Consider the following 25673-nt stretch of genomic DNA (forward strand, 5'->3'; position numbering starts at 1 on the left):
TATTAGAGAACACTACAATTACTGAATTTCATTTGAGAGGTGCTGTGCTATGTTGGCACGGGGAGCAATGTTGAGCTCTGTGTGACCAAATTAGGACATGTTCACAGGTATGTGGTTGCTTGAGTTGTAGGTCATAGACAAGACTAGTGCTACAAATAGAATGGGACAACTGAAGATCTATATTATATAGAAATGGGAGGTAGCACTGCAGAAGAGTCTTTTGTCTCTGTGTTGGAAAATTGAATACATCGGTATTTCTGGAGAAGACCAACCCACCAAAAAACCCCTCCAAACCTAAACCTTGATGGCATCCTTTGGAATCTTTATCTCTTCTTAAGTAATATGCAGTATAGTTGGTGATGGTGTAATTTCTTCATACTTGCGGACAGAAAAATAACAACAAAATGTAGACACACATTTGCCTTTACTGTTATGGGGATTCTAATCCAAGTGGAAGTAGAACTATGAGGTATGAGGTCATCTTTGTTGCTTCATGTTTTGATGCCATTTGGCTGGCTTGTTCTCTTAGTCTGTTAGGAGATGACAAAAGTAAGTAGCTTCTCTTTGGATATTAAGTTGTCTGTCAATAGTATCTATAGATAGCTAAAACTGCACACAAACACTGGTTGCTAATGATGATATGTTGACTATGAAACTGCTTAAACATATGTTCTAAAAAGCTTGCATTCTTTTCTTGAAATTTAAGAGAAATTCTATAAACATGAAGTCTCTGCTGAGATTTCAGTGGAAGAGGAAAAAGCTTCAAGAGAAGGCAGGTAAGCTTGATTTTAAATGCAATTGGGCACTCACTAGCTAAAATACAGGTTTATATACTGCCTGTAATAAACTGCTTATAGTAACTGTGATTTCTCCATGTTCCCTTACTGTGTGAGGCCACAAGTAATTTATAATTGAGTTATATTGGGTTAAACACCAGTAAATAAAACTTTGGGGTTTGTAATTTTTTTTACAATAAATAAAACCTTTCAATGGAGCGGCACATAGAAATGCAAAGGAATTGCTTTTTCAATCCAGTGTCTCTTGACTGTACCATTTAGTACCACTGGCTGTTTGCAATGGTATTGTGTTTGCTTTTTGCCAGTGCCTCAACTCTTAAGTCTGTGACTTCACTAATTAGTGCTGACTTGTGTTCTAAATGTCAGTGCTTATGTCTTTACTAATTCTCTTAAATTGTGATCTCGTGACTGGCACTAATGACAGGAAATGATCAATGAATGGAGCCTTGCTGAGAGTGTGTCACACTGTCATGTTTGCGTGGAGCTGGTGACACACAGCATTGCTGGCTGACATATGGTCTCTACTACTTTCTAACTGTTGAAACACTTAAATTTGTTTTTTGGTCTGCTGCTTCAGTTTAAGCTCTTTAATAGAAACCCCCAGAAAAGCCAACTATTGGCAGCTGTTTAAACAAACTAAGTCACTTACAGTAAACAATTTCCTTTAATACTTAAATATTTTTAACACACAACAGAGTCATATAATATCTGCACTCTCTGTTTTACATTATTTTAAGAAACTTTGCAGGAGTCAAAGACTCTGCTACATGGAAACGGCAATAAATGGGAGGAGTTGTGCAGGTCAAGGCTAGACTCTGAGGCATCTAAACTGTGATGTGTGCTCAGGCCTCCCTGAAACCTCTCTGAATAGCTGCGTTCACCAGCTTATAAGATGCAAATTTCTATTTAAAAAATTCTCTCTGAGCCTATGTTGAAACTCTGAAAGGGTTTAAAATAATCAAAGCCCTAAGTCAGGTTTCTGGAACGCAAACAAAAATGTGTACTGGGGGTTTTGAGGTTGTAGCTTCCCCCCAACCAGGGCTTTCCTGTCCGGTGCTGCCCTTATCTTTTACCAGTGTTTGAAAAACCTGCCAGCGAGTATTTGAACTGGGTTGTTTGGCGACTGTGGGCCACACCTCCGCTGCTGGCAGCTGGAGTGCAGCCCGGCCTGCGCAACACGAGGCCGAGCCTGTGGCGAGCGGCCCTCCGCAGCCAAGCGTCTGGCGGCTGTTCTCTGCTTTCCCTGTCAGGTCTTCTGCTGAGGCAAGGGAAGGTCTTTCCCATGTTCCAAGAGGTGCTGCGGGGCCCGTTTCCACCCAGAGTGCTGCCTTTTCTGGCAGCTGTGCTTTTCCAAAGGAAGGAGCGGAAAGAGACTGGCTTCTATCACTGGCGGGTAAGACAAATTGTAGTGCCGTCTTTGAGATGACATTCTTTAGCTCGTGCGTTAGGCAGTGACTCCCTGTTACTGCACGTGTGGAAAACCAGTTCTGCACTTCTGTGGGAATTCATCAAAATTTATCATCAGGTGAAAATTTTAGATAATTATACTAGTATAGATTCCAGGTTTGTACTTAATTTGGGATCTGTGTGAACCAGTGTAGAGCAGGTTCAAGGTCTGTTTCCTTATATTTTGGGAAATAGAATTAATCTGATGCCAGGTACTTTTTTGGGGGAAACTGCAACATACTGGTATTCTTATCAGGAATGACAAAATGTTGGTTATATGTTTTTTTGAAAATATCCTTGATTACTATTCCCTTCCTTCCTGCTCTCTCCCTTATCCCACAGGGCTTAATAATCTAAAGTAGGCAAAGATTAATGATGACTTCACCCGCCATTCATAATGCAGTGCAACCACATTAGATAAAGTGGTTTCAGTATGTTTGCCCTCTGAATGGCTTATAATCATTCCATTGTATGAAACGGTTCTGGCCAATAGCCTCAAAGTTGAATTGCATTAAACTGTTTGTGAAGGAGCCTTGACACAAATCTGATCTGTTTTCTGATTACCTGTCTCCCCCTAAATGTACAGCTTAAAATTGAGGTGAACGTTAAATGTCACAACCTGGCTTGCTGTGTACCTGCCTTACCACGCTTCTGCTTGGAGTGTGACTAAAAATTACTTTGTTAACTTTTGTTGTTGTTGTTGCTTAGTACTTGGGATATCAGGGTAGAAGAGACTCATGTTAGCCTTATGTGATTTCCATTAACAAGTAAACTGCTGGATGTGAAGTTTCCCCCAAAGTGCTCATTACATAAATAAAATTAGGCACTACCCAGTGAAGTTGCGCTGGCTGGATAGGAGAGATTTTTGTATTGACTATTTAATAGCAACTGAGGGAGGGAAGGGGCAGTGGATCAACCTTTTGCCTTTGTAGGTGAATTGAATATAATAGACCTCCTTAACTTTCCAAAGTTTACCCTTAGTTTCATACATCTAAAGAAAACACAAACTGAGAGTGAGCCCAGTGTTTGCCACTGCTGTTGTGATACTAAGCTGCTTGTAGTACTTATATGGCCTGACTGGGTATAAAACTGGGCTTCCAGGAGACGGTGGCACTTATGGCTGTGTCTGAAGTCGTCTCTTGTGACTGTGGGTGTGTGCTTCTGGAGGAGGAGGGAAAACCCATGGGGTGCTTAGGAAAGCCAGGAGTTAGCTTTAGGTTTTAAAAGCAAACTTGTGATACTGTGGCTGAAATGAGGAGGAAGGGGATTATGGGCAGCAGTGTTTACTTGGGGGCAGGAACAAAGTGAGAGGCAAGTGCTCCCTTGGTAAATTGGATGTTTCTTTGAGCTATCTGATTTGCCTGGTAGCACTGAACACAAAATATGGCTTAGAAGTTACACTTTTATTATTGAGGCTTCTGTAATGAAATTAGAATGCTTATTGAGTCTGTGGAGATACGCGGAGTGGATCCCAGCACTTTAAGAAGGTGGGTGTTCTGGGCTGTATAAGTGTGGAGACTACTGGGCCCTGTAGCTGGGGTAACCTGTTTCGCAGTTGCTGCTGCATCAGCACCTGCAGTTTAGATGGAAGGTACAATCAGTTTTTAACAGGGTTGAGTGAGAATTCTGTCTTGTATCCCTCATTTGAGGATTTCAAGGGGAAAATTTTTTTTGCTTCAGATGCACTTTCCTGAGGTCTGGAAAAGGGATGATGCTGAAAAATCATTAAACTGCAAACTAGAATTGGTTGTTTGCTTCTGTCGTGTATGTTGGTATTTGTCATGTACACTGGTGTAGGCAGAACTCTGACTATTTGTTGTTCACTTTTCTTAAAGATTTCTTGCCTGGCTTTTCTGATATCTGATATCCTCACGCTTCGTTACTTTGCAAGCTCGCCTTTTAACGTGTTATGACCCTGCTGTGCCATGGGTAAAAGATAAATAGAAAAGGCACATGGGAAGGCTCTGCCATAATTGGCGGCACAGGCTCACAATTGAATGTCTGTTGCATTATATGCCCTTATATTATGTGGGTGTGGAAAATGTGATGGCTGAGAATCAATGGTTGTTAGACACCTTTGGCAAAGACTTTCCTTGGAACATGTAACTATATGTTGATAGATCACATGCGGTAAAAGAAGGATATGCTGTCTTCAGGGTGTCCTGTGCTTCCTCTGCACCTGAATTCCAGGTGATAGGCTGCGTAAGTGAGGATTGCTTTGCAGGGGTGATCATGTAGCTTTATTTCTCAACAACCTAAAGAGTTGCAGCACTTTTAGGAAGCTGGTGAGAATAACTTACGCAATCTTGAATTTCTGTCTGGAGCCCATTTACCAACTTGATGACACAGAGAAGGTCAGGCTTTGCCTGAGAAACTATTGTCAGTGACTAAGCAAAGCAGAAGTGATTATGGAAGGTTTTAAAAGGAAAAACTAGTGTCTGAAGGGTAGAGCTCGTGGGGAGATTAGATGTGAAGACATGTGGTGTTCCCAGAAACAAATGAGGGAAGGAGTATCTTCATGCAGATGCTGCAAATAAGAGACCCCGAGGAATAAAAATAGTATAAATGAAGTTTATTTGCACAAATTGAAATTGTGATATCTTAGGCTCTGTGTAATTTTTACCCTTCACTTCTTGGTCAGAGCGGATAGTGCTCAGTGTGAAGCTGTTCAGTACACTGTGTGTGTCTTGGTTTCACTGTGGTAGTCAAACCCTGTTTTGCAAAAGCTAGCAAGTATGTTAAAGTGATAAGCATTAAGGAAAACTCCAAGTATGTGACTGTTCAGTAAACATAGTTAAGTTCCATTTATTAGGTAAGGAATATTCAAGAGGAGTTTGATAGTTCCCTGATTTCCTTAAGATTCTAGTTGGTGATATGCCAGGGCTGTATTTCTGTGTCGTATTTGGCACTCTGCAGCATTTTGTCCTAAGCAAAGGTCCTGTTGAATTCAGCAGTAGGTGAATACTCATTGTATCTGAAATTAAACCCAGCTCTCAAGCCAACCATGTAGAAAACTATTAATGTGAAGTAGTGTTTGTAAAAAACATTTTAAATGGCGTTGAAGAACAGAAAAGTTTCTTAGCTGGCCAGGATTGTGTCATAAGTGGTGGAAAGCAGGCAAAATCCCATTCTGTTTGTGAGCCTTACACAGTTGGTTCTGTATAGCTGCTGCACTATATCCCTTCAAGCTGTTTTCTTTTGTCTTTCCCTGTCCTTCCCTCTCCTTCTTCATGATCTTCTTGGATTCAGTCAGGCTTTTCATTCCTCCTCATGTCCAGGCATTTAGATACTAATATTACTTTCCAAAAATAACCTTCCAGAGGCTTGCGAGAGCAAGGATTGCATTTTGATCTGTGCTGGTATAGTGGCATGTGTATTACTGTATTACTGGCTGACACCAGTAGCTATCCAGAATGAACAGGAATTAATGGTTTTTCCTTCTCTTGCTCAGACTGCTGTGAGATATGTGTTCCTACAAAAAAATGGGTAGGTTTTCCTCACTGTAAACAGTGTATGCTTTCTGTCTTTAGACCATGCTGTGTCTCTCCCTGAAACATGTGTGTGTCTTTGAGAAGTACTCTTAAGCTGGCCAAGTCATGTTTAAAGCTATTTCAACAGCTTTGATGCCTGTTTATCCTTCAGCAGGAATGAACTAACAAAGCCATTGAAATTGATCTATAACTAGAGGAAACTCTAAATAGGTGACACATTTTCTGAAGTCTGTGAGGAATTGGCCTAAGACATCACTCACCGCTGTGCCGAAAGGGAGTTTAGTTTCATTCTAGTCTCCTTTAGTCTTCTTCCAGGCCACGAAAAGCACTGGTTATGTTCCTTTATCGACTCAGAGTTTATTTTGGGCTGACTGGTCTGATCCGTTTCTCTGGATTGATTCTGGTGTGGTTACAGAACAGGCATTGCAGTTGTTATGTGCTAAGCTTGTTCCTCTCTTTTCAGTGGGAGAAGCACCCTTACTACAACCTAACCGTAAAAGTTCTCCGAGCCAGAAACATCAAGGGTACAGATCTGTGTAAGTATTTAGTCAAGGTGTTGGAAAAGTGACTTGCTCAGTGCGTACTTGTACCATGGTAGCATTGTTATGGAACTTCTTATGTACACAGAGTGTATACACAGAGTGTATTGCCTTTGTCCGAACAAAAGCTTCTGTTCTAAAGCGTTATAGATGTCTTAAACGCTTGATGTGAGGCCAAGCTGCAAATTAACCCTGCTACTTTGCAGAACAAAATCAAGTAAGTTCTGGTATCTCTTTACTTCTCTGCCCCTTTGTGTCCTGTTGTGAGTCATGGCAAATTTCATCCCAGGTTTTGCTGTACAGTCTTCTTGTACCTGGAAGTAATGCTCTTCAAACCTTGCTTCCAAATACTACTTTTCCTTAGTTCTAGTAGTGCTTGCTTTCATGTGCCTGCTGTTTTATGTCATTGAAGCTGTTTAAGGAAGTAGATGTTTCCAAAACAAACTGCTTTTAATCTGTCCCTTGTTTTTACAGCATGGTATATATTCCCTTCCTCTTACACCTGTGTGTAGTAAAGCTCTCAGGGCTGTTGGGAGATTTAAAGCTAATGTGAACTTTAATTAGTCTGCCTGCCTTAAGTTTATATTTAGTGTCCAGTATTGAACTGCTGGAGTACTAAATGACAGTCTAGGGGATGGAAAACCCTGAAGGCTAGAATTGCTCTGTGAAAAGAAGGTTTGGCACTTTTTATGGTCCTTCTGTTCATCTGAAGTGAAGAATGGATCCCTTACTTGCGTTGCTAAAGGGGGCCTTAACTGTAGGAATGAAGGATTCTGAGACAATTGGTTATTTCCAGGCAATGGAAACAGAAAGCTCGGCTCCTGGTCATACTCGAGGGTACAGCGGTGGGTGGATGTTGCCCACTGGGACTTTAGTAAGGCCTTTGACCCTGTCACTCATCAGATTCACTTAGACACTCATCAGATTCACATAGAGAAGCTGATGAAATATGGGCTAGATGAGCAGACAAGGAGTTGGATTTAAAACTGACTGAATGGTAGAGCTCAGAAGCGTGGTGATCAGTGGTACAAAGTCTAGATAGAAGCCAGTAATGAGCAGTATAACCTAGGGGTCAATTTTGAGTCCCATGTTTTTCAATGTCTTTGTTAATGATCTGGATGAGGGGTTGTGACCTCAGTGCGTCTGCCAACGTTACAACACTGGGAGGGATGACTGGTACATCAAAGTGTCACACTGCTGTGCAGAGGGACCCCAACAGGCTGGAGAAGTGGGTTGACAGGAGCCGTATGCAGTTCTAAGGAAAGCCCTGGAAGCTCTGCATCTGGGGAAGAACAACCCTGTTCATCAGTGTATGCTGGAGGCTGATAAACTGGAAAGCAACTTTGCAGGAAAGGGCTTGGGGGTCCTGGTGGACAGCAAGATGACCATAAGCCAACAGTGTACCTTTGCTGGAAGAAAGGCTAACAGTATCCTGGGCTGCATTAGGAGGAGCATTGCCAACAGGATGAGGGAGGTGGTGCTTCTCTTCAGCTCTTGTGGGGCTGTATCCAGAGTATTATGCCTAATTCTGGGCTCTCTGCTATGAGACACTGAAGAGAGTAGTGAAGGGCTGCTGGCTATAAACAGCCTGAGAGCCAGCGTGTCAAAGGAAGTGATCCTCCCCCTCTGCTCTGCCCTGGCCAGGCCCCACCTGGAGTGTTATGTCCAGTTCTGGGCTCCCTGGGATAAAAAAGACAGGGATCTCCTGGAAAGAGTCCAGAGGAGACTATGGAGATGATGAAGGGCCTGGAGCATCTACCCTGTGAGGAAAGGCTGAGTGAGCTGGGACTGTTCAGCCTGGAGAAAAGAAGACTAAGGAGGGATCTTATTCATGTTTATAAATATCTGAAGTATGGGATGCAGGGGGGAATGGCCAGACCCTTTTCAGTGTCTGTGGGGACAGGACAAGGGGCAATGGCTGCAAGTTGCAGCACAGGAAGTTCCACACCAAGATGTGGAAGAATTTTTCCCCAGTGAGGGTGAGGGAGCCCTGGGACAGGCTGCCCAGGGGGGTGTGGAGTCTCGTTCTCTGGAGAGATTCCAGACCCATCTGGACACCTCCCTGTGCGACCTGTCCTAGGGATCCTGCTTTGGCAGGGGGTTGGACTTGATCTCTGGAGGTCCCTTCTAACCCCAGTGATTCTGTGATTGTGAGAGATCTGTGACTGCTTAGCCTGCAGAAGAGAAGGCTTGGGGGGTTTTAATGATGTGTGCAAGTGTCTGAAAGGAGGGTGTTAGGAAGACTCTCAGTCTTCTCAGACTCAGACAGGACAAGGGGCAACGGGCCCTGTATTAGCAGTAATCTTTTTAAAGAGTTGATCATCTTCATTTTGAATTGTAGTCTCCCATGAAGGGCTCTATAGTTTGGATGAACCAGATAAAGGGGAAATGTAGGTACATATGTTCAATTTACAGATGTTTTAAGAGGTGTATTTCATTAAAGTCTTCTGCTGTACAAGTTCAGCCTTAAATTTGCACATTTCTGTGATGCAGTGAGCTCTAGAAAACAAGGAGCTTGTGGGAGAGACTGTGTTTGAATAAAGTCCTTCTGATATCTGTCTGTGCTCTCTGCTGTAGTGTCCAAGGCAGACTGCTACGTGGAACTGAAGCTGCCCACTGCCTCTCCCATAGTCTCCCGAACACAGGTTGTTGACAACTCTGATAACCCAGAATGGAATGAAACTTTCCAGTACCGAATCCATGGTGCTATCAAGGTAAGGAGGGTGCTTTGTGGAGCTGATTGGGCTACCTGTGTTCATCTACTGACTTACTTTAGATACCTAAAACTAAAAGGTCTTTCTCACCCTCAAAGCCAGTGTTGCTTGTGTCAGTCCTCTTCAGTTGTACGAAGAACTGTACTATGCATGTCCAGTGATAACTACAGCAGGTTGTAACTGCTCTCTTGTCTCAACTGCAGCTAGAATTTTCCATAAATGACCTTGTGATGCAATTCAGGAAGTTACGGCAGTACCTGGCAGAGCAGAATGGAAAGCCTTGATAAAGTAGGCTTGTATTTGAGGATTGCTTTTAGTTTCACAAAGTGGCTGTTGCCTACTTGTAGCTCTGTTTGCCTTACGCAGCCAGGTGCCTGAGTGAGGATAATGGGAACTAAATTTCAGAACACTTTGCCACTTGGTTCATTCAGTCAAGTTTTGCTACCAGCTCCTGTGATCAAGGGAAGCAAAGTTCAAGCTCATAGAGACAGTGCTGTCTGAGCAAGACCTAATAGAGTATTGAACAATACTGAACCTAATAGAGTACTGTCTTCAGACAGTCAGCATTCATTCTCAAAGTAGAAACTAATGGTAGAGGGAAGGGAACTCTAAAAGATTAGGTTTAGTATGGTACTGTAGCTGTGAATAAAATCCAAGGTTTTAAAATAAAGCCTTGGATTTTACTAACAAGGTGCTTATTAACAAGAAACTATCCCCCTCACTGGAGTACTTTTCCATAATGGTTGGTGACAAAGGTGGAATGGTAATTGACTTAAATGATGAGAAAATTGCCAAGTATGCTTCCGAGTGTGGGAGCTTTTTCTTCCCCCACAGGCTTGTGAAGCCTCAGTCTGGTTACTGCTGTGTGGCTACACCAGCACACCTCTAAATTCAGTCTAGTCTTTTTGGGTACGATACGTACTCCTTGTGTCTAAGTTAGTTTCTGCTGGGCTTACCTGCTGTGAGACTGTGCTGAGCAGGAGGTGATAGGTCACTGTTGCATCCTGGACTGAATCACAGTGAAAGTGTGAGAATTTGTGTTGCTTCATTGGGCAGATCTGAGCCTGAACCTAGTGGCAAGTGCTGCCATGTGGATTCAACTGGGCCTCTCTCTAGTTCAGAAGCCCAGAAAATCTTTTACCTCATCACCGTTAACTAGGAGCTTTTAGCTTAACCATGCTGCAAGTGCTGCTGGAAATAGTGAATTCCCTTCCTAAGGGGGAAGGGTACTGATTAATGCCTAAAGTGTCTATTGTATACAGCTGCTCAGGTTTGTAGAAGTGTTTCTGTCTGTGTCTGAGGCTGTTTTGTTTGATCTTTAGAATATTCTGGAGTTGACACTCTACGATAAGGATGTCCTTGTCAGTGATGAGCTCACGTCTATCATCTTCGATGTAGGAGGCATGAAGCTGGGTCAGCCCTTGCTGCGAACTTTCAAGTTGAACCCTACTACTGTGAGTAGCTGTGGCTCATCATTACAGAAATCCAGCAGTTACATGCTGGTTGATCTTCCGGTTTCTGCAACACACAGGGGGGAAAACGCTGCAGCAGGTTATGACAGCTTATGTGGCTATTCCCAAAATCCATGGTGATGTTTGTGTGTGTGTTCCACAGCCTTTAGACGCCCAGCTAAATGAAACTTGGGATGACTGCTGTCTGTTCAGAAGATGGTAAACCACCCTTTAGGAGACTAAAGGGGTGTAGGCAGGGCTTAAAATGAAAGGCCTTCACTGTCAGCAGTCAGTTTGGGGACTGAAGACTGTCTAATTTGGGTGATTCATCATCAGTTTGCAGTGAAGAAGTTTGTTGCTGCAAAGGTTACCTCTGATAAGTCAAAAGCCTGAAAAAAACCCTTGTTTTCCCTCAGTTGCGTTCAGCTGTCTTCATGTGGGAGATAGTGGTGCATATCAGCTTCTCTCAGTCCCTGTGCACCAACCTGTCTTTGGGCTTGCAACAAGACAGCTTGTTTTATGTAGCTAAAACTGTATTGCAAGCCTTATCTTTTTCTGTAACTGCCTCAGACATGTTGCTACAGTAGGTCTGGGTTAAAGGTGAGCTGGTTGAGTGTTCTTGAGAAATTTGGCTTTGGTGTGGTGAGAAGCTAACTGGTATTTGGTTAGCAGGGAAGTGTTGGTCAATGTCACAGGCCAAGGTTCCTGGGCAACCTCATCTACATCCAGGCCTGGAGGTTGATGGCCCTGCCTGTGGCAGGGGGTTGGAACTCTGTGATCCTTGGGGTCCCTTCCAACCCAGACCAGTCTATGATTCTATGACTTCTGATCACAGAGACTTAGTAACACCTTTGTTCACACTCTTATCTTGTTTGCTGAATGCTTAATCATCTTGATTGGTAATTGTGGAACCAAAAACCTCAACTTCAGTGAAGAGAATTACCCAAACTGGCTTCTACTTAGTTATTTAAAAGGTATGTTAGGTCTGGTGTTGAGGATTTACTGTATGCTGTGGCTGGGGGCAAGATGGCTGGATCAAAGTCTGTATGAGACCAAGATAGCGATGAGCTGAGAGTGCAACCTGCTGAAACAATAAAAGCACAAAGCCTCATGTAGGAGCTATTTGCAGTGACGGTGCTGCAGTGGCACTTGAGCTAGAAGAGGCTGGAGCGTTTTCTAATGAATGGATCTAAGAGTCAACTCTGAATTGCGTGTGCTTGTCTCCTTAAACATAGGTGTGCTGTTCGTATAGGGTATGCCTGGGAAGTGTGGAATGTTTAAAGAGCAAAAAAAGGCAAAATTTTAAACCTTCCAAATATAATGAGAGCTTTTTTCATAGTTAAATAGTTACAGTTAAGCTAGCTACTATAGTTTGTAGCAGGAAGAAAGCTTTCTCTCTTGGAAAGACTTCTTGTCATTGTTTTCAAGATCAGGGGTCACCCGTGTCCAACTTTTATTTTCAAAGGCTAATGAAGAGCTGGATGTGGAGTTTTACCTGGAAAAATGGTGAGTCTTACCTGAAGAGTTGCATGAACTTCTGCTCTGCAGATTACTTGTGTTCTGTTTTCTTAGTTGCTGTTTCTGCACAAGGACAGTGTTGCCTCTAAAAAGGCGAATGCTTTACAATTCTCTGTGGTGCTAGAGTTGATTTGCTAATGGTTCCCAAATATCCTTAAGCTCCAGTTACCAACATTTTGGTGTACCACAAGAGGAATAAAATTTTGTTAGAGCTCATGAGATTGGCAGTGCTATAAAGGAAATGAACACTTTATGGGTGAGTTACTTAAGAATGGAAAGCTTACACAGTTAAGCTTGCAATATAAATAATTGAAAGCTTCATCAATCTGATAGTCTGACCTCAGCTTTTCTGTATGTTATAAAAATAACTGAGATGGGACACCTCATAGCATATGCTTGTTCTTGCAGAGAAATATTTTCTTTAGTATTCCCCCCCCCCTTATTGTTCTGTGAAGGAAAATATATTTGGTTCCAGTTTCGCACTGATATCTCAAAGTGAGGACCTTTCTTCCACACCTTACTCAAGCAGTTTGAAAAGTAGGTTGAAGCAAATTAAAACAAACTGATTTTCATTTAATGTCTTTCTCTCACACAGCTCAGATGCTCCCACAGAGGTACTGACCAATGGAGTCCTTGTGGTGAGTATATGGAATTCAGTTGCCTATGTGTTGGGATTTAGACCTGGAGGAAGATTTTTTTTTTTTTTCAGTGGTGAGAGGACAAGAACTGTTGAGAATTCAACTCCTGCATCCAGATTGCTCCTATTCTCCAGCATCTGCCTCTCTGTTTTTAGTTTGCTGATTTAAAAAGCAATTTTAAAAACTTGGGATCAGCTCACAGAAAGGGTTGTGGATTTTTTTTGGGGGGGAGGCTAGTGAGTCTTGCAGGTTGAACTCTTTTCTAGCTTAGATGCTGGCCAGGTATAGTGCCCCTCCTCAATACTTACAATTTCTAACCTTTTTTCAGTGCCATTAGTAAGTGATAACTCTTGGGTCTGAGAATAGGAGGCTTCATCTTTAGGGCTTTGCCTGTGCCCCTGAGGCAATCAGTCTAAGAAAATTGGTGCGTTATACATGAAAAATACAGGTGTTACCACCTGTTTTCTCCTCCCCAAAGGATAGCAAATGAAATGATGAATTTATTTAATAATGAGAAAAGGGTGGGAAAGCGTTCATTGTTATTGAAATGTCAAGTTTAGCATTTTTTCATGGAAAATTGATGTGATTCAAGAGCATAGTTCTTCAAGCTATTTCACAGGGGAAAGTCTTTCTGTGTTCCTTTTCCCCTTAGTAAATCAGTCTTACATTCAAGCAGTGGAGTAGTTCTGCATCTTTTAGATAAACTATGGCCAATGAAGTAGCTCATCTGCTTCCTAGAAGGGAAGCTGATGATTGGTGTGAGATGCTGAATTTCATGAGGACATGGACAGTCCAGGACAGAAAGTCATGGTGGAATTTATGAAGTGTTTGTTTAGATCTGAAAAGGTTCTGGACAGGTACTCGTATGTGTGTTGAAATAAGGTGGAACAACAGAAGATGCTCAGGTACTGAGAACTTGTAACTCCCAAGGAGTGGTTGCAAAAGAAAGAAAAAAAACAAAAAAAACCCCACCCCAAATTAAATAACTGCAATAGGCAGGGGTGGTTTTGCTTTTGAAACGAGTAAATAATCCTGTCCTACTGAAACAGAACTTTTTATTTGAAAGATCAAAATAATCCTTAGAGGTTTTTTCTGGAAGCTGTAAACGTGCACCTGTTGTAGTAGATGGACTAAGCTTCACCAAGGTGAACTAAAGTCTTATAACTGGAGCTGGTGGTTTCTTTTCATAGGTTCACCCTTGCTTGTCTCTGCAAGGCACTGTCAACAAGGAGGGAAAAACAAAAGAGAAACAGCAAGGTAGGGCTGCCCTGCAGAGTTTGTCAGATCTACTTTTCGGCATGTTTATTCCTTAATGAGGGAAAACTTGATGCTCTGTATACAGAGTGCAGTTTTATTTCCTGCCCACAAAATGGGCTGCTTAAAATTATCTTTTCTTTTCTTTTTAATACTAAATAACATTGGGTCGCTTCCACTGGGTACCATGTGAGAGTTCTTTTGCTTGTGTTTTCGTACTTCCAGCTACACTTAACAAGTGTCTGATTTTCAAGTCTTATTTGAATTTGGTCTGAATTTCTCTTCATAACACACAGGGAGCTGTGAGGTCAAGCTGTCTGTTCCGGGTGCGTATCAGAAGCAGTTGTGCATTCCTTTGAGGCCAGACGATGAGAAGGATTATGGAACCTCTTTTGTCTTTCATGCTGATAAAGAAATGCATCCAGAACTGCAAGTGGAGCTGGAGCAAACAATATCTGTCCTACAGGTAGAGCATCTGCCTGTTACAGACTTCACAACCCCCTTTTGAATAAATCCGCTCAGAAACAAGTGCCTTTATAAACCTGCACATGAGTGTGCATTGAGAGCTTGCTACTTGCTAGGACAACATGGGAGAAAACACAAAGATTTCCTGGCAAAGTTTAATTTGCTCTGCTTCTTAAATACATGCTCACATTTCTTCCTAGGGCTATTATTTCCTACTTTGTGGTACCTTTTCTGAATGTCTAATGCTGTTACCTTGTGAAATCTTTTCCAAATCCTGCTTGGATGACAGAATGCAAGGTTGCTTGTGAGCTTTCTGACATAGAATCATAGAATGATCTGGGTTGGATTGGACCCCAAGGATCATGGACCTCCAACCCCTTTGCCACAGGCGTCAGGGATACCAACCTCCAGGCCTGGAGCTACAGAAGGTTGCCCAGGGCCCCATCTAACCTGGCCTTGAACACGTCCAGAGATGGGGCATCCACCACCTCTCTGGACAGCCCGTTCCAGCACCTCACCACTCCCTCTGTAAAGAACTTCCCCCTAATATCTAATTTAAACCTTCCTTCCTTTAGCTTTAATCCATTCCCCCTTGTCCTGCCATTGTCTGCCCTTTTGAAAGGTTGATTCCCCTCCTGTGTCTCTGTTCCGTTCAAACATGTGTCAGAGCACAACTATTTTGGGAGGAAATTTTGTATATGGAAATGAAGGGGGTTTTTTGGGTTTGGTTTTTTTTTTTTTTTTTTGCTTGTGGCAGACAGCTGTATTTGGGAAAAGAAAGGCAAAAAAAAAAAAAAAAAGGGCAGCTGTTTGAATGTCAGACATAATGCCAGCAAAGATCTGTCAGAGAACAGGATGATCTTGAAAATCCTTAGACTTCTGGGAAATGCTTAGTTACAGTGATCTTAAGGGTTGCTTGTTGGTTTTACGTGTGAAAGTCATATCCTTAACTTTTTGTCTGGAGAGCTCAAATAACATTTTGTTTTTTATTAGGATGGTGTGAACCCTGATATTGAAAAGCACTCTACAGTTCTGGGATTTGGGACTCTACCAGTCAATTCCCTTCCTCTTGGACAAAAAGTTGATAAAGTCATTTCTCTGGGAGAGGTAACATCAGTATTTTGCACTTGTTTTAACATGCTTGGGTTAATTTTCCCCCAATGCCTGTAGGCATTTGGCAAGTTAAGCTGCATGTGATTTAAAGTGCTGTTTCCATCGAGATGTGTAGAATGAAATACTGAGATTACTCAGTGCGGTTCTTCCACAAATGTTTTCATAGCTGGGTCTTGCAAAATAAGTATAAAGTTCATAGCTTCCCAAAGGAAAAAGTATGTTAGGGGGTGAAAGAAAAATATCAGAGGAGAAAGGCAAGAGGCCTGTGGAAGAAATAACTTTTATCACCCAGCTCACTGAGCACATTTTGTTCCAGAGATATAGTTTTGTGGGTCAGGGTGCTGTTCTGCTTAGTATCTAGTGACCCTGTTGATGTCAAAAGTTATAGTTAGTAGTTCCACCTACGTAGCTGACAGCAATTACAAGATATGTTCTATCTTTCCACAGGGACAAAGTTTGGATATGAGCTTGAAAACTGAAGAGAGGTGAGTGGGAACACCAAAGGCCTTTATCTCATAACAAAGGAGCTGAGTGACTCTGACTCTCCCTGCTGTTCTGGGGAGGTCCATTGTCTCCACTGATATCTTGGGATAGATTAAAGAAAAGCATTGTAGTTATTTTTCTTCTGAAGGCTGTGACTCTTCACTTTGCAGATACTGTCTGTTGGCATTGACCTGGGCAAATTTTGTGTTCCTAATGCTTCAGTGTAAAATAGCTGATGTGACTATGCAGGAGCTTTGTTAGGTACAGATGGTTCCCAGAATACGTGCAGTGCTACTGCAAATAGGAAAAGATATTTCAGTGTATGAAGAGCTTGAACAATAAAATAGAGGAAGGATGCAAGAAAGGAGTAATAAGGAAAGAATAACACAACCATGCAGTTAGCTAGTAAGTTGTTCTAGTAATTTTCTACATAGTCGCTAACTGAAGAGCCAGCTTCCCTTTTACAAATTAATATCAAGCTTATTGATATTCAGTTTCCCTGTCTGTCTCTTAAATTCAGAAGCTTGTGTTTTCAAATTGCTTTTCTCATTTCTCCATCCATGTCAATACAGTGATCTTAGTTGCTCCTCATACAGTTGTCTTCCCCTACTGAGGATCTTTTCTTCCTTTGTGAAACTTCCGAAGCTTAATCCAAATACAATTCGAAAGAAGTTTTCGGTATTTAAACACTAAGGGAAAAATGTGATCAGGAGCTTTTGGGACTGAAAAAAATTAAACTACAAAATACCTGGTGCACAGACATACACTGAAACTTCATTTAACAGTTTGATCCAGTGATTCAAATCAGCAGCTAAATTGTGCTTGTGGAAATTGCTTATTGCTGGTAAATGCATGTCCTTCAAAATTTGTCTTAATTGCTATTTCAGCACTTGGGATCTTGATATACGCCTGGGTTTTGACCTCTGTAAAGAGGAGAGAGAATTTTTAGACAAAAGGAAGAAAATTGTTTCTGAGGCACTGAGGAAGACTCTTCACTTAAAAGAATCCCCTCCAAAAGATGAGGTATTGAGCACAGTGCTATAGCGAGATACGTAAAATCCTTTGTGCTTGGTTAATAATCCAGTGTTGTAGTATTCTACTTGTACCTACTCTAAGGTGACGCTGTTATGTTTTATTGTAACCAATATATGTCAATTATAAAGGAATTCTGGTTGACATCAAACCTGAAATGACTTGGTATGTAAATAGAAATAGAAATTTTTTGTCTCTTAGTTTTATAAGAACAAGAATTAAATAGGATTAGTTGTGTTAATTTATTTGCAGTTCAGAAGTCTGTGGCACTGACTCCTGAGTTTGCTGTCTGCAGGTTCCAGTCGTAGCGATACTGGGGTCTGGAGGTGGGATGAGAGCACTGACGTCATTCTATGGCAGTCTGGCTGGGCTTCAGCAGCTGGGCCTTCTGGATGCTGCAATATATGTGTGTGGGATTTCTGGCTCTACGTGGTAAGTTACATGCAGTGTTGATTCCGGAAGCTTACAGGTGAGTGTAGTAGTGTTGGTGTAAAATAAGGCCCAAATGGTATTTGTGCTGTGGATAGACAACAAAGTCAGATGTTGTATTGGCTCTACCCTGTGAGTTCTGATGGGAACCCTAAAGAGTTTAAGAGATTCATAATCACTTCTGAGCCATACAACTACTGGCGAAATTTATGAATCTGCTGCTTTTTTGAGCTTGGCAGTTGAATATTAGAACATGAATAAAACTGCTCTGTGTTCCTTCAGAGCTCTGACTTCCAAAACTTTCCCCATTTCCTTGCTCTTGCTGAGGAGATAACTAAGGTGGTACAAGTCACTGGAAACATCTGCATGGGCCACAATGTCACCAGCTTCCAAAACAGTCTATGTGGCTGACAGGAGGAATAGCACCAGCTTGCCCTGGAGCTTGGTAGACTGGAGTTGTGTGCTGAATATCAGGCATGGCTAAAATGTTTCAGTCATTCAGTTTCTTGGAGTTTCTGGTGAGATCACCCCTCATAAGTGCACTTTGTTTTTTGTGAAATGATTTCGCTGAGGAGTTGTGCAACCTCACAGTGTAATTCTCCCTTCCAGTGCCTTGTGTGATAAATTAACTCCTACGTACCTTGTATCTAGGTACTACATTGTGATCTGGCAGACACTCTTGAGTCAGAGACAGGCTTCTGAACAAATGTAGGCATCTGTTCTTGTGGACAGCCAATACTCCACATGAGTTTCTGTTTAATCAGACCTGCGTTCTGCTGAAGCCTGTGGCCTCTGCTGCTGTATCCAGTAGCACTCTTGCTGTCAGCAGTTAACTCGCATAGATGAATTGGTACATACGTGCTAGGATACGGTGCTTGGAACGTCCTTGTAAGGTAGGTTAGCAATCAGGATGAAGTTATCCTGTAGGTGTTAAGGTTTTTCAGCACATTTTAGCATTCAGAGATCTGTTAGGGACTCTTTTCTCTTTGCAATGTCATATCTTTTAGCTAGATGTCTCAAGCTTTTAGTTCAGTGCTGCAGCACTAATTAGAACTAGCTAAAATGGTTGTTACACAGGGGTCATTATGACTGATGACGTTAATATAAGCATTTTCAGGTGTTTATCAACATTGTATCAAGACCCTGACTGGTCACAGAAGGACCTTCAAGGTGCAATCAGAAGAGCTCAGGGTATTGTGTCCAGCAGCAAAGCAGGGGCGTTTTCCCCAGAACGACTGAAATACTATTTCCAGGAGCTGAATGTGATGGAGACAAGTGGTCGGAAAGTTTCCTTTACGGATTTGTGGGGCCTTATTGTGGAATATTTCCTGCAGCAGAAGGTAAGAGAGTTCATGTTTGGATGTGTACTGCTCTTTGTCTTCCAGGTGGGAGCTCTGCCCACTTGATGTATTGTGTGTGTCAAGAAACCAATTACTCTCTATCAAAGTGAGCTGTTCCCAGGGCAGAGATGGTGGTGTGAGTAAACATAGGGAGTTCTCCTCTCCTCCTGTCTGGCATTTCCCAGCACCGTCTTTATTAAAGAATTTTGAATTCATATAAAGCAGTGCTAAAGAAAAACCTAGTGTGTTGTCAGAATTACTGTTACTAAATTAATAGCTTTTGGATTGGGCAGGTTAAACCTGAAAGAACAGTGCTGGTTTTGCAAAATGACATGTCTGTACAGTATGTGCTATGCTAATCGAAAGCAGAGGGGTAACTAGTTAATTAATAACAAAAGAAATTCTAAATATGCAAGTGCAGAAATATTCTGGCAAAATCTAACCATGTGTGTGACAGAGAGGAAAAGGGATTTTGAATTGGTAGCATTGTTGATAAGAAATGCTAAGCAACAGCTTCAAACTATCATTCCAAGTATGGGTATAGAACTTAACCTGACTAAAGTGTGCTTCTCCTTCCTTGCTTGTGGCCAGGAGGATCCATCAAAGCTGTCTGATCAGCAAGCAGCAGTGAAGTGGGCCCAGAACCCCTATCCTATCTATGCCGCGGTCAATGTGCGGCCCAACATTAGTGGCGGTGACTTTGCAGGTATGAACATGGCAAACTTATTGTTATTTGCTAGAATCCATAAATTCCTTTCATCCAGTTCCTTGCGCAGTGTGTAGCAACAACAGGAAGTATGGCTCAAACAGTTGGTACTGCAAGAAGCAATAGGTTATGGATTGGCATGGTGTTACTGTGCTGAGCACAGATCTCTTCATCGTGGCTTTAACAGAGAAAAGAAGTTCAACTCCATGTGCTTTGCTAGAAATTGTCTGAAGTTTTTTCAGGAACTGAGATGAAAGATTCTGATAAAGCTTGAGTCTGTGTCTGAATCAGATATTTGAAGTCCTTGGTAATTAGGTGACTGAATTTCTTTTATGGTCTCAGATAATCAATTTGTGTAGGATCCATGTGAAATAACGATTGTCAACCTTACAGTATGTATCATTTAATTTGGATTTAGCAGCCTGAGAAATGTGAGGTAGCTTCCATTTCTGATGGAAGAGGGAGCCATTGGAATGATTTAAAGTGGAAGTGAAATAGGCAGGCTATTTCTGCAGAAACAAAGTCAAGATGGAGCAAGATGCTTTTGGTGTTTGTTTTTTTTCCCTGAAAAGTCAGGAAGAAGGGAGGTTGTATTTGGTCTGTGAAAGCCCATGCAAGAGATTTTATTAATCCTGTGTAAGAAAGAGGCTCGCTGCAAAGAATAGCAGGGAAATAATGACGGTGGAAGTGGAGGGAGACTCCCTTCTGTCATGCTTGATACAGTCTTTGTTTACTGAGATGAGAAGGAATCCTGTTGGCTTGTTCTTAGAGTGGTGTGAGTTCACTCCCTATGAAGTTGGATTTCGCAAATACGGAGCTTTTGTCCGAACAGAGGACTTTGACAGTGAGTTCTTCATGGGGCGGCTCGTCCGGAAACACCCAGAGCCTAGGATTTGTTTTCTCCAAGGTATGATCTTGCAGTAATGAAGAAAATGAAATGGGGAAAGGGGAAGAAGCTATGCTGCTTTTTGGATTCGTCAAATTAAACCCATGCTTTTTTGTATCTTTTCAAAATTATTTGATGAAAGAAAAAATGTCTTTCTCCAGAGGTTTGGGTGTAGGTTCATAGTATTACAGTCTCATGACCAGAGGCTCAACGAAGATTGTTATAAGCTGCCTCTCAAAAACTTCTGCTTTAAGTCTTCTTGTTCTCTTGCCATCTTTCCCTTGAGGGTAAGAACCTTTCTCTTGGAGAAGCTTTTGCATTATGGCATTGCATTAGAATTTGTCCGATGATAAACTCTAAGGTTTAAATTGAAGCATCACCCCTTAGAATAGCTCTCTCCCATGACACATGATAGCTGATTTACTAGGTGTTCCAGCTACACTGTGAAAAGCATTTTGAATATTAAATTCTTTCATGTTCCTCCTGCAGGAATGTGGGGTAGTGCCTTCGCTGCAAGCTTGGATGATATCTGCCTGAAGGTGGTTGGAATAGGACTGAGCTTTCTGGATTCTTTCAAAGACGTTATCAAAGTTGTAGGTAAGAATATACATAAAAACAGTAGCATTTTTCACAGGGTTCCTGGTTTTGAAATGATCATAAAATAACATGACTCAAATGTGTTGTGTATCATTTTCAAGATTTGGAAAGATCTCTTTTGTATTATGTATTCTTCCCTTCTGTCACACGCATAGTGAAGAGAATAACTCTAGTTCTTCACTACCTCACTTTTTAAAAAAATATTCTGACTAACTATCAAATTGGGCTAGTACTGGGAGCTACACATATTGTGGTACAGGGATCTTAATTATGAGAAGAGGAAGAATAGAAGCTGGACTGCTAAACAAGAGGTGGTGGAAAATAGGTTTTCAGTTTCCACCTTGGCCTATTTTTTTGTTATTTTGGATAAGCTGATTTTATTGTTCTCCATTTGTACAGTGTGTCCCTAGGATTGGAAAGGAAGCGTATTAAAGGTTGAGAGTCGCTGAGGTGCATGTTTATAGCCTTAGCCTAAGTCGTGGGGGGTAGTATTTTCCTGCTTTGCTTTTGCAGCCCTAGTCTCCCTCCTCCGCTTCTGTTGTAACTGTAAATGCTACTGTGTGTGGATGACTTGTTTTATGAGAGAATTGATTGCCATCTGGTAACAAGGGGTTTATTTGTTTGAAATAAATATAGACAATGATTTATGAGTAACGCTATTCCCTTCAAGCAGCAAAGTGAAATTATCCAACTACAGAACATTCAGGTCATTTCAACTTCGTTACAATCCTTTTTTTATTAGAAGCAAAATTCAGCCTTAGGACAACAGGTTAAATATTGGAGAAAAAAAGTTTGTTTGCAGTGTTTGAGCTGGACAAGCCCTTTCTGTGTGTTCTGAGTTCTTCTGTGGCTTCTGCAGATGACTGCCGAAGGTTCCACTTCCGAGATCCAACCCGGCTGAAGACTCGCTTGGTGACACCTGGGGGCCCCTTGTTACAAATCTTTCAGGATTTCTTCAAGTCCCGGGTCACGTGTGGAGAAACCTTCAATTTCATGCAGGGGTTGTATCTTCATAAAGATTATGTTAACATCAAGAAATTTGTAACTTGGAAAGGTAAATCACAGAATCACAAGGTTGGAAAAGACCTTTAAAGGTCGAGTCCAACCGTTCCCATCCTAAGCTAAACCATATCCCTGAGCACCTCATCTACCCGTCTGTTAAACAAACCCAGGGTTGGTGACTCAACCCCCTCCCTGGGCAGCCTGTGCCAGGCCCTGACAACTCTTTCAGGGAAGAACTTTCTCCTTTCTGACCCTGCCCTGGGGCAGCTTCATGCCATTTCCCCTTGTCCCATTGCCTGTCCCCTGGCTGAAGAGACCATCACCCACCTCTCTGCACCCTCCTGTCAAGTAGTTGTAGGTGGTGATAAGGTCTCCCCTCAGCCTCCTCTTCTCCAGGCTGAACACCCCCAGCTCCCTCAGGTGATCCTCATAGGATTTGCCCTCCATCCCCTTCCCCAGCCTGATTGCCCTTCTCTGGACTCGCTCCAGGTCCTCAATGTCCAGAACTGGACACAGCACTCGAGGTGCAGCCTCACCAGTGCCCAGTACAGGGGCACTATCACCTCCCCAGCCCTGCTGGCCACACTGTGAACCTGTATTTGGGACATCAAATAGTGTGTTAATACTTTGTAACAGTCGATTTGGAAAGTAAGGGAACTTGTCTTGGTTCCACTGAAATCAGGGAATTTACTCCTGCTTACACCATGGAAATATATTTGTTCTATCATATAAAGCAACCTCATCATCATAATTTAGTCATCAGTCTCATTTGAAAGTGTATGTTGAAATATCTCTTTTTATTATTCTTATATACCCAGCATAAGCTTTGTTTGTTGCTTGTACCAAGAGGTGTGTAATGAATCATAATTACTTGTCATGTCTTCCAGGAACTCATCTGGATGCGTTTCCCAACCAGCTGACCCCAATGGAAGAGAGCTTGTACTTAGTGGATGGTGGCTTTTCTATCAACTCTCCCTTTCCTTTGGTGGTTCAGCCAGAGAGGGATGTGGATGTTATCTTGTCATTCAATTTTTCCTGGGAAGCTCCATTTGAGGTGAAACATTTAGCTGAATTGCATGAAAAGAGTCATTCACTATGGCAGCAGTTCAGTTGATGTTGAGAACAAACACTAATGAAAGATGGCATTAAAGTAAATCCTTACCTGTTTCAAACATGATTGTACTATGCTTTTTACTGTGAATGTCTTGACAAGGTGGAAAGTGACAGAATGTGTTGGGTTGGAAGGGACCTCAAAGACCATCTAGTTCCAACCCCCCTGCCACAGGCAGGGACACTCTCCAGTAGACCAGGTTGCCCCAAGCCCCATCTAACCTGGCCTTAAATGCCTCCAGGGATGGATCTTCCACAGTCTCTCTGAGCAGCCTGTGCCAGGGCTTCACTACCCTCATAGTAAAGAATTTCTTCCTAACATCTAATCTAAACCTACCCTCTTTCAGTTTGAAGCTATTGTCCTTTGTCCTATCACTATGCTCCCTGGTGAACAGCCCCTCTCTCACTTAAAGTAGGACCCCTTTAAGTAGTGGTATGTTGTAATTAGGTCACCCCAGAGCCTTCCCTTCCCCAAACTGAACAAGCCCAGCTCTCGAAAGGTGTTGTCTTAGGAGAGGCGCTCCAGCCCCTTGATCACTTTCATGGCCCACCTCTGGACTTACTCGCAGTAAGATTCAAGTTTTCAGAAGCCAATATAGATTGCTGCCTAAGAGTATTTTCTCACCTCATATGATCCTTTTTCACTTACATCCACACTTCTAATGGTAAAGTGGCTATAAGTGTTTTTCTTTATGCCAACGAGTTATTTCCTGTACAAAAGAATATTTATTTTTAAGTTCAGACCTGTCAAGGTGAATATATCTAGGGCAACAAAACATTAAAAGCTTCAGCTGCAAGCTGTTGCTGTTTGGTAGCAGTTTTCAGGTCTGCTTTTTTGTTCTTCTGTGTCATCAGCCAGAGATATATTTATTCTCTGCCAATTTGAAATTGGATTTCTGTCACTCTTTTTGTGAATGTTTCTCTCCCTTCAAGGATTGTAGTTAGATGATCTTCAAGGTGTTAGGTGATATTCTATAAACACTCCTTTTGTTCTTTGACAACAGGTTTTGGAGCTGACTCAGAAGTACTGTGAAGAGCGGGAAATCCCTTTTCCAAAAATCAAACTGAGTAAGGAAGATGAAAAGAAGCCAAAAGAGTGCTACGTGTTTATGGATGATGATAATCCAAAGGCTCCAATTGTGCTCCATTTCCCGTTGGTGAATGACACCTTCCAGAAATACAAAGCTCCAGGTGAGGGAGCTGTATCTTAGAGCTATTTTTATGATTTCTTGGGTGTATTGACGGGGAAAATTCAGTGGGTTTGGTGTCCCTCCTTTTGTTTTTCTTAGTATTACAGTGTAATTATGAAATTGTTACTTTAAAATCAGGCAGTGTTTAGAATAAATAGAATAAAAATTAGGCAGTGTTTTTGCTTCTTTAAGGGCCTTTCTGCCTTAATACCCAATTTGCTTACTTCTAGTTACGCTGAATATATAGGAAAATGCTATAAATTGATTAAATAAAATTGTTTACTGAATATAAAAACGTCACTAAGCAGCAAAGTGTTGGAGACCAGTCTGTCAGGTCATGTGACTCGGTGCTAGCTGGCCTGCACTCTTGTAGTGTAATGTCATGTCATAAATGATCCTTGTTTCACTTCATGTGATTAGTGTAGACTGTAAGGCCCACCAAAGTCTATCAAGCAACAGTGTGGCACACTGAGCTGTACTGTGAGAAGAGACAGACAAAAAAGGCACTGTCCTATTTCTTATGTGCTCAGAGGAAGCAACATCCTGAAGAAATCCTTTGGGATACATAGACAAGAATGTGCAGGACTGGCATAGGCAAGGGACATGTAAGGCACTCTGTTTATGCTCTCTGTATTGATGCTAGAATGAATGCCAGGCCCTGGCTGCATTGCCTTATCAGCAATGAAGAGTTTCAATGTGTTGGCCTTCAATATGGCTCAAGAATACTATTTCTCTAATAGCAACAAGCAGAAGAGTGATTAGCAAATTACTTTAATGTTCATCCTTCAAGATTTAATATTTAAATTTAGTTGGACAGGTGCTAAAAACACAGGTTACATATTTCAAAGAGTATTTTTAAATAGTCTTTAATCTCCTAAAATCAGTTTAATTCTGGGTGTTGGTGTATTTTAGTGTGGAAAGCACTTCCAGGAAGAATTTTTTTGACATTCTTATCACGATCTTATGGTGATAATCACAGATGCACTAACAATTTATCACAGTGAAAATGGGTTTTAGTCCTGTATTTTGGAGTCTAGTGGAAGTAGAAAGAATAAATACTTTATCTTCAGTTCCAAGCATTTTGATCCTGAAGGAGCTGAAATCTCTGAGGAGGAGCTTTAGGGAGAAAATTAAAGTTCAACAAAGTTATCTGTGATACCCTCCCTGCAGAATCCAACTAAAACAAGTCTACCACAGCTGGGTTTTCCTTGTGTGCCTCTTTATTTTCATGCCTTGCTACAGGGGTTAAACGCGAGTCAGAAGAAGAGAAATCCTTTGGTGACTTTGTCATTGAGGCAACAGATTCTCCTTACCGCACGCTAAACTTCACCTTTGAGCCGTTGGATTTCAGCAGGTTGGTGGAAGTGAATTGCTACAATGTTCTGAACAGCAAGGACACTCTCTTCAAAAGCCTGAGCTTGGCACTGCAAAGGAGAAAGTTGAAGAAAGTCCTCAATACATCCAATACATGA

The 25673-nt window shown here is 41.8% G+C and overlaps 1 protein-coding gene across 1 annotated transcript; it reads left to right on the forward strand.

Annotated features, from left to right (window-relative positions):
• Nucleotides 1-2079: 2079 nt before the first annotated feature.
• PLA2G4F (phospholipase A2 group IVF) lies at nucleotides 2080-25673 on the forward strand (the record flags this gene model as incomplete). The annotated part of the gene is made up of 20 exons (XM_084270432.1): nucleotides 2080-2190; nucleotides 6198-6270; nucleotides 8851-8987; nucleotides 10310-10441; nucleotides 11904-11944; nucleotides 12552-12594; nucleotides 13785-13851; nucleotides 14145-14314; nucleotides 15307-15420; nucleotides 15874-15911; nucleotides 16797-16932; nucleotides 17237-17373; nucleotides 18488-18710; nucleotides 19302-19416; nucleotides 20186-20323; nucleotides 20792-20899; nucleotides 21759-21953; nucleotides 22789-22955; nucleotides 24016-24202; nucleotides 25444-25673. The coding sequence occupies 20 exons, from the start codon at nucleotides 2080-2082 to the stop codon at nucleotides 25671-25673; spliced, it is 2562 nt and encodes an 853-aa protein (XP_084126558.1).

The sequence above is a fragment of the Gallinula chloropus genome (genome assembly GCF_964237585.1).
Source record: "Gallinula chloropus genome assembly, chromosome: 14".
Lineage (NCBI taxonomy): Eukaryota > Metazoa > Chordata > Aves > Gruiformes > Rallidae > Gallinula > Gallinula chloropus.